The sequence below is a fragment of the Lathyrus oleraceus genome, chromosome 1 (assembly GCF_024323335.1).
Source record: "Lathyrus oleraceus cultivar Zhongwan6 chromosome 1, CAAS_Psat_ZW6_1.0, whole genome shotgun sequence".
NCBI lineage: Eukaryota > Viridiplantae > Streptophyta > Magnoliopsida > Fabales > Fabaceae > Lathyrus > Lathyrus oleraceus.
Window position 1 is genome coordinate 30,105,398 of NC_066579.1, and position 13,679 is coordinate 30,119,076.

The 13,679-nt window shown below is 35.3% G+C and overlaps 1 protein-coding gene across 1 annotated transcript; it reads left to right on the top strand.

The window, feature by feature from the left end:
* Positions 1-3,351: 3,351 nt before the first annotated feature.
* LOC127077921 (uncharacterized) lies at positions 3,352-6,352 on the top strand. The gene is made up of 3 exons (XM_051018753.1): positions 3,352-4,104; positions 4,981-5,272; positions 5,841-6,352. Exons 1-3 carry the CDS (start codon positions 3,451-3,453, stop codon positions 5,909-5,911), a joined length of 1,017 nt encoding a protein of 338 aa, XP_050874710.1. The 5' UTR covers positions 3,352-3,450; the 3' UTR covers positions 5,912-6,352.
* The last annotated feature ends 7,327 nt before the right edge of the window (positions 6,353-13,679 follow it).

The window sequence follows — 13,679 nt, forward strand, 5'->3', positions numbered from 1 at the left end:
TTTTGTCTAATTAGTCACTTTGGTCTATTTTGACTAAAAAGGGGGAGAAGGTATTATGTGAAGAACTGCAGATGTATGGAGATGTGGAGATCTGCAGTGCTGATGTAGCTAGCTAGGCTAAACAGATGAACAACTGATGTTGAAGGAGATGGTTGATGTTGAACAGAATGATGTTCTGTTCTGTGATGTTAGAGGATATGTCTGATGTTCTGTGCATGTTCTGTGTTGCACAGGTGATGTTGAAGGAGATGTCAGAGGGTAACTCTGAATGGTACAGGTGCTGAAGGAGATGTCTGTATTAAACAGACTTAGGGGGAGAAGAAGTACCCATGTGTTTTGCATGTACATTTGTGTATTACTAGTTGCTATTATAGCTAGTAACTGTGTTTGCTTCTGCTGCTGCTTTAACTGCTGTTATGTTGTTTATCTGCTATGTGTTTTTTTTCTTGTGAACAAAATGAACTGATATATGTTTTAGCCAAAATTTTCCAAATGTGGAGTTTGTTGGTTCTAGGTGTTGGCATCAATTTTGGTAAAACCAAGAGTGTTCACAAGAAGTCACATGTGATGTCTTAACATAAGATATCTTGTACCTGCTGCTTTAACTGCTGTTATGTTGTTTATCTGCTATGTGTTTTTTTTCTTGTGAACAAAATGAACTGATATATGTTTTAGCCAAAATTTTCCAAATGTGGAGTTTGTTGGTTCTAGGTGTTGGCATCAATTTTGGTAAAACCAAGAGTGTTCACAAGAAGTCACATGTGATGTCTTAACATAAGATATCTTGTACCTGCTGGATGTTAAAAATATAATTATGCAGGATTGTTTCAGGATGTCATACCCGATGTCATGACATCTGATATAATGTACCTGTTGGATATTTAAAATGGAATTATGCAGGATTGTTCCAGGATGTCAGACCCGATGTCATTACATCTGTATACAGAACATTCAGTCTGAATGTTATGTATTATGTGATTGCATTTTTAATGGCAATCTATGTATGATTGAAGATCTGATTTACACACGTATTCAATCATTAATTACAACAAGATTTACTTATTTTCTAAAGAGATCTAATCAGCTGCCATGAGAAGATTTAAAAGGAAAATAGTTTTAGGGTTTTATGATGTCCAAGCTCAGCCAAATGCTTCTATAAAAAGGACATGGAAAACCTGATTTGATACACAAGAAATACAAAGCGAAATATTCAGAGAGAATAAGGGTTTAAGTCTTGTGTGGTTGTGTGACTTGTAAGCCATTCAATTCATCCATAGATGATTGAATTGGTCTGATTTTTGAGTTGTAATTTATCACTCTAAGCTTTTAAGCATGAGTGTGTGTCTACTTGATTGAAGCTACTAAGTAAGATCAAGTGTGTGTCTTTGAAGAGTGTCTTCTTTTCATAGTAATTCTTGTTTAATATCACATATGTGATTGAGGGGGAGTGAGTGGGATCTCATATCTAAGAGTTTTTAGGTAGAAGTCACACGGGTAGAGATTAGGTGAAAAAGACTGTAACTTGTGTTGTTTACTGAGAGTCTTTGAACTGATTCTATTTTAGTGGATTTCCTTCCTGACTTGGTAGCCCCCAGACGTAGGTGAGTTGCACCGAACTGGGTTAACAATTGCTTGTGTCTCTTGCATTACTGTTCTTTATCTTTATCCTGTTTGTATTATTCAAATTTAGTGTCATGACATTACCTTCGACATCTCATATCTGATATCAGAATTTCAAAAATTATGAACTTGTGTTTTGCTGATGATATTTTGTTGTTTGTAAGAGGTGACCATGAGTCTATGAGATTGATCATGGGTAAAATGAGAGAGTTCTCTACATCCACAAGTTTGACCATAAGTATACCCAAGAGTAAAAGCTATTTAGGAGGGGATGATGATGAGGCCAAGAAGATTATACAATAAACAACCGACTTTGTATTAGGTACATTACTTGTGAAGTATCTTTGAGTTCCCTTGGCTGGCAAAAAAATGAATGTGAATGACTTTCGACCATTGATTGAAAGGATGATGGTGCGGCTCAAGCAGAGTATTAGACTTTTATCATATGCTAGCAGGCTTCAGCTTGTGAAAAATGTCATTTTTTCGATTGCTAACTACTGGATGCAAATTTTCCCGTTGCCTAAAAGGATCATATCCCACATTGATAGCTTGCGTAGAAGTTTCCTTTGGTCTGGTAAGGATTTTATTACCCGCAAAGCTCCTATTTAGTGGGATCACATTAGTGATCTGATTTCTGCAGGTGGCCTTAATTTAATTTACCTTAAAGAATGGAACAAGGTAACCATTGGAAAAATATTGTGGAATGCGTATGCTAAGACATACATTGGATTAATTAGATCCACATGTATTATCTGAAAAAAAGAGGATGTTACAACGTTTATTCCCAAAGTGCACTACTCTTGGATTGTTAAAGTTATGTTCAAACATAGAGATGTCATCATGACATATGCGGTTTAGAATTCATTTAAGGTGACTGGTAGATATGAGACCAATAAAGTGTACCAAATGTTTAGAGGTGTCAAACCAAAAGTGAGTTGGAGAAAGTTGTTCTACGGTAACCTTGCTAGACCAAGAGCGACATTCACTTTTTGGATAGCTTGTCAAGATAGACTACCCACGAAGGACCGGTACTCAAGTTTGGAATGAACAAGAATGGTAAATGTGTGTATGTGGACTACTAGATAGTTACGGTCACCTTTTCTTTGAGTGTGAAGTGACTAAAAAAACATGGAACCAAGTCCTTAATTGGCTTGGTATCTCTCATAGTCCTAGAGGTTCGCATACAGAACTCAAGGTGATTAGCAAACTGACTAGTGGGAAAGGATGCATGAAGAAACTCCTAAAAATCGCCTTTAACCATGTATGCTATTTGGACTGCTAGGAACTTGATCATCTTCCAGAACAAGAAAGAAGATTGCCTGAATAGCAAAGACATCATTGAGAAAGTCCTTTGTAGAGCTGATAAATTAAGTTCTGTAATAGAATTTGAGTTGTTTGTTTTCTTTTATCTATTGATCTTTATAGTCTACTGGTTACCTGGATCCTCAAATCGATTTTGTACTTCACTTGTTTTAAAAATATAATTTTGTCATTATTCCAAAAAATAATTATAAAACACAAGCAAACTATAAAATTGATGAAATCTTGATTTCTTTAAAAAATAATATATTTACAACAATTAAAAAAATAGAGATTAAAATGAAAAATATATGTTTGAGGGATAAAAAACATAGTAAAACCAAAATATATTTATTTTTCTTCTTTTATTTTCTTTTCACTGTCCTTTCTTTCATTTTTCTTTCCTTTCAATTTCTTTCTCGAACCAAACACATCCTTAGAGTTTAGAAAGGGTTTAGGGTTTATACAACACAAGTAAAACAGAAGAACAGAAACACAATCAGCACCAAGAGGAAGAGGCGTAACACAACAATGAGCGAGAAGAGAAGAATAAGCCTCGTAGCAGGTTCATACGAAAGATTCATATGGGGTTTCACTCTCAATCCCAATAAACAAACCCTAAACCCACTCTTCTCTTACCCTTCCCATCTCTCTCTAATCAAATCCGTCGCCGTTTCCGGTTCCGTCGTTGCCTCCGGCGGCTCCGACGATACAATCCATCTCTACAATCTCTCCGCCGCTTCCTCCCTTGGTTCCCTCAACCACCACTCATCCACCGTCACCGCTCTTTCGTTCTACTCACCTCCTCATCTTCCTTTCCCTCGCAATCTCGTCTCTGCTGACGCCGACGGTTCCCTCGCTATTTTCGATGCCGACGGTTTCGTTCACCTTAAGACACTTCCCGTTCATAAGAAAGCTATTAATGATCTTGCTCTTCATCCTTCCGGGAAGCTTGCGCTAACTGTTTCGCGTGATAACTGCTTTGCTATGGTTAACCTTGTTCGTGGTCGTAGGAGCTTCTGTTGCCGGTTAGATAAAGAAGCGTCGCTTGTCCGATTTGACGCATCGGGTGATTCGTTCTTCATGGCCGTTGATGAGATTGTCTCTGTTCATCAAGCGGAGGATGCTCGTTTGTTGCTTGAATTGCAATGCTCCAAACGTGTTCTCTGCGCTGCACCTGCTAGGGTTTGTGTTTTCCACTTATATTCTGCAATTAATATTTCTGTTCAAGTGCTTTTATGTTGTTCAAGCAAAATTATGTTAAAGTTATATTGTAATTGTTTTAATTCAATTTAGAGGTTTCTTCGTGACTTATAACTTAGATATTAGTACAGTTAAAAAGGGTAATAGTTAAAAAGGATCCAGGTTCAGTTAACTAGGTTTTGTTGGTTGTTAATATCAGAACATAATTTAAATATTTCTTTCATTAATGTGAAAAAAAGTTTTGCTCTGCTTATCTTGCCTTTATAATATTTTATTTGATTGCCACCAAAATGAGAACCAATGTTGTGTTGCTGTTTTATCTACCATTGCATGACTGTTCATGTGAAAGTTATTGATTGAAATCTAAATCTCTTGCTTCTAAACTATTTCTGGTAGAATATATGATGTTGTTTAATGGGGATGATATCAGCATGGGTTTTCTACAGGTATACAACTACAGATATAACATGGTTTTACTAGTCTTGACTCAGTTTCATTGATGAAGTAAACTATATGATCGCAGATGTTTTAATGTGCAGTCTTGTATAGTTATCAGTGTTGTCAATCGTGGATCATAGAAAATAGTAGTTTGTTCAAATCCCGTTGCTGTACTTTAGTGCTATTGCATGGTTCATATCACTATTTGACAACATTTTGTACTAAGTAGGGTATTGTTTGGTTAAATAAAATTATGCCATTCGTTTGTAATGTGGAACAATAACAGTTTGTTCAAATTCTGCTATGCTAAAGCGCTATAGCTGCTATTGGACAATAGTGATAGTTTTAATGTTTAGTTGTTTTCTGCTATATGTTTGTATAATGAATGTTTTGACACCCAAAATTCATTCTATGTTGCAGAATGGACTTCTCTATACAGGCGGTGAGGACCGCAGTATCACAGCATGGGACATAAAAAGTGGAAAAGCTGCATATTGCATAGAAGAGGCCCATGCTGCGCGTGTAAAAGGTATTGTTGTTCTCAGTGATGAGGCTACAGGGGATGATGAACCATACCTAGTGGCATCTGCATCATCTGATGGGACTATACGCGCATGGGATGTTCGCATGGCTGCCACGGAGAAGCCAAATCCACTAGCTGAGTGTAAGACACAGTCAAGACTGACATGTCTTGCTGGATCAAGTCTGAAATGTAAGTTGAAAACCTTGCATCTTTGAATATAAACCTTCTTGCTCATATTGCTTGAACTGCTTTTCTACCTGCATGGTTAGTTTTTAAAATTCCCAACCTGATTAGTCTATGTTAGTGAGTTAGCTGTTGTATATATAACCTCAAGGAGTGCTTTGGAATGTTGTAGCAAATTTTGATGTCAGTGAGGCTTAAGTTTTAAAATAAGAGTGGGAGAGAGATAGAAGGGATGCAAACGGCTTGTTACCTTTATAATAGAGAGGAGGCAGACTTTGAAGCTTTTGAGGAGTGTAGTACAAAATCTAACAGGAAATCTTTAAAATGGTTCAAACCCTTGAAAATTTTGAGGAACTTTTTAACTGAAATAGAAGTTAAATATAAATTGGCAAACAAACCAAAATGCTTTATTTTATAAGAATAGAAGCTTTGCTTTGTATTGGAGCTTAGGAACGTTCCTTTCTGATTAGTTTTTACTAGTTTCTGTAACAGTATTTATTAGGGGTTCTGTGCTTTATATGCGTGTTGGTTCTTTATTGTGATGTTAATTTTGTTTTAATTTTCCTTTCTGCAGTCAAACAACCCCAAGCTGGAAAGAAAAATGCAAAAGTTGAAGATGAAAATCAAATGGTGACAGATCAATAGTTTTCTGGATGGCATGCTTGAGAAAATTGTTTTGCTGTTTGACTAACGCAGTTTTGACCTTTGGAGGGTTCGGTTAGCATCACATTGCTTTGAGAAGACTATGGCCACGTACTCATAGTTGATTCTATTTATTGGTAGCAGTTGCAGTGCACACATCTGCTCTCTGTTCACGAGTTATGTCATAATGTTACTCTCATATGCCTGCACTTCTTGCTAGCAATTCTATGTGACGGTTTGCTATCTATTTCTGTACAAGTCTTCTAGTAAGTTGAAACAAAAAAGGTTCATATACTATTAAATTTTTCATCTTTAGAATACCTTAGTTTATATTTATGAAATTTGTCCATTTAATGTGGAAGTCATACTATTATTTCTTGGGTTCTTTCTGTTATATGTAACCGAATGATTTCAGAAACGTATACAAAATGACGTACATCTTAATCTTTTCTACAATAGTGATTAATCACGATCTTTCCTCCGCCCCATTGATTAATCACGATCTTTCCTCCGCGCCCCATTGATTAATCAAATGATTGAATTTGCCATGTGTATATTTTAAGGGAAATGCACATTACACCCTTATATATATATATATATATATATATATATATATATATATATTTATATATATATATATATATATATATATATATATATATATATATATATCACTTATGAACGTTTTTTTGAGATTCACTCTATATTAAACAAAATATGGTCCAAAGATGCATCTTTGTATATTATTTGAGTGTATTTGGAGATGCATCTTAGATATATCTCATGTATTCATTTGGATGTTATTATTCAATGGGTTGATTTAATTAACGACTCAATGATATTTTCGGAGATGCATATTCAAAAATGTTACTTGAAAAATCGGATAAAACACCACCTTGCATGATCTTCTTTGTACTCAAACAACACTTTACTTTCAAAATCCTTAAAAAACTTTTTTTTTCATTCTCAATCACATAAAGTGAGCAAAAGAAGTTGAAATTGCAAGTAAAGTTCATCCATTTCATCTCTTATTCCTTGCATTAATCTTATTTTTGAGCTGAAAATAATAATGTTGAGTCTGAATATGTGTCTCTGAACAAAGTTTGTTTTGGTGGAGATGCATATTCAGATTGTTTTGATAGTTTGAGTTTTAAAATCTATTTTTATGTTATTTGTTGTATTAGATATGGTGCATCCGAATATGTTTTCTAAAACTATTGTGAGCATATATGTTAAATCGATTGAAGTGAAACATGACGTTAAGCTGAATGAAGTGAATGATGATGTTAAATTGAGTGTTCGACCGATTGTTGTTGAGGTAGATGTTCGTGCACAATTTATGAATAAACAAGAGTTTATTGTTCGTGAACATATGCTACAACGAGTCTGCATGAAGGCCAGGAAATTGAGGTTTGACGTTGTAATTAAAAGGCCTGACAATGATTTGGATAGAAGACAAACATTTGTAACAATGAGATGCGAAAGCAGTGACACATACCAACCACAAATTAGGAAGTTGAAACGAGATGACACATGATCGAAAAAATGTGAGTGTCTATTTAAATTGCGCGGACACCGTATGGAGGATGAAAAATGAAAATTTAATGTGATTTTCGGTATACATAATCATGCCTTGACTGACAAGTTAGCTGATCATCCCATAATACACCGTCTTGTTTCAGAGGAGAGATAATTTTTTTTCCGGACATGGCATTAAACATGGTGACGTCAAAAACATACTCGCATCTTTGAAACAAAAAATACTTCTAAATATTTCAAATATCAAGCAAATATAATGTGCGTGATCGAAACAACAATGCCGTAAGAGGACCCAGATCTGAGATGCAACAACTGTTGATGTTGAAGCTTTTGGAAGATGACACATATGTTTCTAGATACAAAGTTTGTGAGGATTAAGTCATCGTTCGATATATATTTTAGAGTCATCATGATTCTGTCAAGTTGTTCAACACTTTTTCCACCGTGTTCATAACTGATTCAACATACAAAACAAAAAAGTATAAATTTTCACTCTGGGAAATTGTTGGTGTTACTTCTACGAAGATGACTTTTTCATTAGCTTTTGCATTTTTGAAATTCGAAAAAGAGGACGATGTTACATAGGCTTTGGAAATGTTCAAGGCTATGTTGGAGGACCAAGAAAATGCGCCACGAGTAATAATCACCGATTACAACACCACATTGATGAATTCAGTTGCAACAATGTTTCATACATCGTCCATATCACTCTGTAAGTATCACATAACCAAAAATGTGAGAAGTTGAGTAAAACTCGCGGTAGGTACCAAACAAGTAAAACTGAAAGGTGGAGAAATGGTCAAACCTAGTGTGACAGTGGAAAATATAATGGATGTATGAAATGGTATAATAAATTCTTCCACGAAACAATTATATGTCGAATATGTAATACGTTTCAGGAGTGTGTGTGCGAGATATCCAAATTTGCTGAAATACATTGAGGGCACTATTTTGGATCAGGTTAAAGAGAAGATTGTTTGTGCTTGGACCGATCAGGTTCAATACTTTGACAATACAACAACTAACAGAGTTGAATCTGCACATGTTAGATTGCAGAATTGGTTAGGAAACAGTAAATGTGGTTTTTATCGAGATTGAGACGCCGTGAACCAAATGCTTTAAAACCAACACAATAAGATACAAACAACTTTTGGCCGGAGCATTATTGTGTTAGAACACTGATTTAAAGACAACATCCTTTATTCACAGTTGGTTGGCAACCTATCTCGGGCGACATTTTATTTTATTTTTCATGAAGCCAAGCGAGCAGATAAAACAAGTCCAGACAACTCAAAGTGTGGTTGTACACTTAGGAATACATACAGTTTTTTATGTACTTGTTTAATTTCCAAGAAGATGAAGCTCGAAAAATCAATACGTATGGATGAAGTTTTGCACTCACTGGAAAAAACTCCGTTTTGATGATGATTGTGTGATGAAGGATGAAAAATAAAACATATATATCATGACCAAGTGAGAAGTGATTCAAGAGAGATTCATGAAATCTGATGACATCGTGAAAATGCACATCAAAGAGCAAATGAGGAAGATTGTCTATCCAAAACAACAGACTTGAAACCACAAACGGAACTTGTTAAAACAAAGGGTGCCCTTAAAAAGGTCAAACCAACACAAAGTGACAACTCGATGGGACGATCTCCTTCATACTATGAACATGTTGACTCACATTTTTCGGATTCTCCGACTCTAAAATCCCCCAAAAGTGTTTTTAAGGGTCTCGCATTAGCAAACCACACTTCCACCACCTTTACCAAAAATCAAACACATTGAAGAGGTGTCATTTTGTATGCACAAGTACATTGAGCGGATTGAAACCGTTGAAGGTGACGACGATTGTGGTTTTTGAACTGTTTCAGGTTTGCTCAATAAAGCAGAGGACAACTACCAATTTTCCTGCCATCATCTTATACCAGAGATGACGACGTATAGGGAATCATACACAAAGCAATATGGTAACAAATAAAATTACGATGCAATTCTCAATGCTCTTGTTCCTTGTCTTAGTGGTCCGACACCGTTTAAAAAATGGATGCGCTTCCCAGAAATGAGACATCTTATAACAAGTGCTTATGATAGAGTGTATTGATTTAATACAATATGGTTTCTCAGAAATATTCTCTCCACTTCGAAGTAAGCCACCTCAAAATCCATCTGAATGCATCCTTTGTATTGGGTGACTTTCAAAAACACAACATTTTATTCAGGTTTATTTGAAACCGGGATGTCCTATACCAAATACATCACTTAAGTGGACGACACATTTCACACAAGATGCTGAAACTTGTCCATATCACTTTCTGGAAAGGATGGAAGAATTCATCAACTGAGCGACATTGAAAGAGAAATAAATAAGGAAAGGTCAAAGAAGGAACCACCAGTAGATTTAGGTGGTGACATATCTTTTAATGCATTTTAATTTTAATCTAACAATGTAATTATTTTTTCTTGTATGTAACACACCACATAATGTTATAAAATTTGGTTATAATGTTTCGATAATTTTTGTGCTTCTAATTTATGTACTGCATAATACACTAGTTCTGTGTGAACAATGGGTTGGATGGATCCAGAGATGCATTTTTGGACATACCTTTTAATTATTAAAAAAACATAATACAAGAGACTTTACGGATGTACATCTCCGTAAATTCCCTTATTTTTGAAAAAAATAAGACATATTTGAAGATGCAACTCCAGACACACATTTAAATTTCAAAAAAAATGAAACATGGGACTATACAAATGTTCATCTCCGTAGATAGGGTCTCTCATTCCATTTTCTTTACACAAACCAGAATGAATACATATCCCCATATTGCATTTGTGTATTTCAATGGCACAAAACCCCCACTTAATTTTGGGTCTCCAAGGACATACTTCTCTTTGATCTGAAATTCAAACTAAATAGTCTCATGCGCTATCCAAAAATCAGAGAGTTGTCAAACTTAAATATCGTTCACCCTTGATTAACAATGAATGGAAGTTACGTTTCACCATGCTTGAACCAAAGACGGATGATGATTTAAAGGTTATGTGGACTACCTTTTACCGTTGCTCAACAAATGGTCTGATTGAAGTGGACACAACGATTGAAAGATCGACTGAAGATATTCTAAGGATGTTGCAACATTATGAACCACCCATTTATAATTAAATGTAATGTTACATTTATGTCAAAGTTAACTTTTATCTATGTAATCTTTTTTTTAAAGTTAATTTATGTTGTTGTTCTATTATTTTTCCATTGTTCCTGGTTGTTTATGGTTTGAACTAACATAGCATATTTCAGAGATGTATCTTTGAAAAACTCACTAAATATTGAACTTAGGGGGGGGGGGGGGACGGTTACAGAGATGCATCTCTGAATTAACCTTTTATGCATACAAAAATGAATCTTCGGATTAAATTTTAATAGAATAAGAGTCTCTCAATAATTTCGTTCAAGGTGTGTATGAAAAAGGCGGGTCCGGAGATGCATCCCCGGATACTAGGGGCGGTTGTGACTTTCACGGTGGTGTAAGAGCACATATAAGGGTGGAAAGAGAATTTCAAAATTTTAAAGAGTGATATTGGGTTTATTTATTCAACTCAGATCAATTGTGGTTGGATAGTAGTGCTTAGTTTGCAGTGAAATAATGGAAGGGTGTTTTTCAGTACATGATCATACATCCTATGGAAATCTCAAAATGTCTTCAGTATAGTTCAGATTTCAAAAGTCGGGCGCATCTATTATATGCGATATCACTTTATTAGAGTGGTACTCCATTTTTGTTAAAAATATGTCTGAATTCCAATCTCCGGATTAACTTTGCATGCGTATTCTGTGTTTCCTTACCGTAGGGAAAAACATAGTTCCAGATTTTAATCTCTGGATTAACCCCGATACAACGTTTTACACCCTTAAACAATATGTTAGAAGAAATTTGACTTTTTTTAATAAGCTTTACATTATAATCATTTATAAATCAATCCTACGATCCACTATACACATTTGTCATTTAATAATAAGATCAAAATAGAAGAACTATTACGTATATCTGGATGCCAAAATCTCAAATACAAAATGTCATAATCAATCATAGAACAAACCATAACACAAAATATCAAAATATATAATGTAAAAGAGTACTATCACATATATTTGACGCCCATGTTCCTCCTGTGCCACCTGTAGTACAACACATGTCGTGCTTATATTAAGATGACATTTAGAGTGGCCATTTGAGAAGTGTCTTTCTCAAACTCAACCCTAGATATGGAGACCTCTTTTCCAATATCCAAAATACAATGACATATCAATAACACATCAATGACAAGATCCACTCTCTCTTGCTCCTCTTATAGGATCTCCTGATGAGATGCCCTTAAAGGATCTCCTTTTGTATCTGGTGTCATGTAAGAATGTGACACTCTATAAAATTATTGGATGTAGTAGTATACTATACTTCATGGATGAGGAGCTGACACATGATGTACCTCCTCTAGGACCAGATGATGATAGTACTCTATAAAAATCTCATTAACATCCTCGTAGAGGACAGTGCCAAGAGTAGCAATAGTGGGGTCTCTAGGTACCACGCATATACCTGAAATTCGCATGACTCACTCAGGTAAATATGGATATATATAAGTCGAGGCCCATAAGCCACATATATAGAATGCAAGGTTATACCCTCTAAGGATCGTGTCTCACGGTGATCACTGTATAATATAAAGCAAATACCATCTGACACAATGTAGTCAAAAGCAACCAGGAATGGCTTTTTCGCCTGATTCCTTCCGAGAGGAATGATTGAATACACACATGGAAAATCCTTTGAGTAGTCTTCCACATATGCCCATCCAGAGAGACACGAAAAATGTTGGTGGATTCATGTTTAAAAATGGTTCAGGTGAAATATTAGTATTAGTGTACCATAAGTATTATAAAATTAATATCACTAACGGTGCAAAAAATTACCGTAAATATTTCTTATCAATTGTCGAGTCTTCTACAAACTTCCTTAAGCTAACTTAGAGTAAAGGTACACCAAATAAGAAACCCCCCAATTGTACTCGTGAATCCTCTCAAAGTCAATGAAGTATCTAAGGTAGACAACATCGATAATGGTTGAACTTTTATCCACAAATATGAATGTGCCGACCAAAACCAAGAGGCATGACCTGAACGCAGATGCTTCTACCCATGCATTATCACCACCTAAATTTAGAACTGCAGTCAGGCAGTTTGCATATAAATCTATTAGGAATTAAAACCTAGCATGAAATCCTCTAGTGTCATCAATCTTGTGTTAGGCTTTTCCCTAGTCAAGTTACAAATTAGTCACCATCATGTCCAATGCCTCAAGTTTATTGGTTATGGAGTAATTTAATAATTATCATGTGATCGGGAAATGTAGGAGGCGTGATACGTCATCAAGTGTGATGGAAATCTCATCGATTGGAAGATGAAATGACGATGTCTCTACATGTTATCCCTCTACAAAAACATAAAACAACCTATGGTTAATATAACCATATCTAATCCTGCATAAATCCTAAATCCAAAATAGCTGCAAGACATCATGAAACCATGGCTCATCAGGTTGCCCCATCTTTGTAACCTTCATACAATGACTAATACATTTTAAAGTATCGATTTAATGCAAAAAATAAACGCATCTATCATTAAATAGTTCAAATATTATAACACATATGTTCAAAATAGTAATTAAAGATTTATTCTACTTCTCCCTCCCACACATGCCTAACTGCATGGTCTGAATACAGAAGAAGTAGCAAAGGTCCGAGGGGCCTCGTAGCAAATCATCAAGCACATTAGCATTTGAGGCAATATGGGCTTCTAGGACATCAAGGGACACATGAATCCGAGAAGACAATGCTAGAGACGCATGAACCTAGGAAGACGATCCCTCACTGGCAAACAAAATTTCTCCAACTGCAGGTCATAATGGTATATTTTTCTCCATGTAAACGAAAACATGTTCGACCACTCTACCATGTCTCAGTCTTTCTTGGTTATTAGATATTTTTTTCTACAATCAAACAAGAAATATCATGTCATATCAGAGTACAAAAATAAAAAAATAATGAAGCAGAACAAACACAGAAACAAACCAATCCAAAAATAGGTAACATGTTACTCTGGATTTTATTCTCCAGACTAAGGATTCGAACTTCAAAATTTGGACTGCAGTAAACCAGTAGAAAT

Bases quoted from the DNA above. Each gene is read 5' to 3' on its own strand.
- LOC127077921 (XM_051018753.1), top strand. From the start codon at position 3,451: ATGAGCGAGAAGAGAAGAATAAGCCTCGTAGCAGGTTCATACGAAAGA. The intron at 4,105-4,980 runs GTTTGTGTTTTC...TCTATGTTGCAG, and splicing joins TCTGCGCTGCACCTGCTAGG to AATGGACTTCTCTATACAGG. The intron at 5,273-5,840 runs GTAAGTTGAAAA...TCCTTTCTGCAG, and splicing joins TGCTGGATCAAGTCTGAAAT to TCAAACAACCCCAAGCTGGA.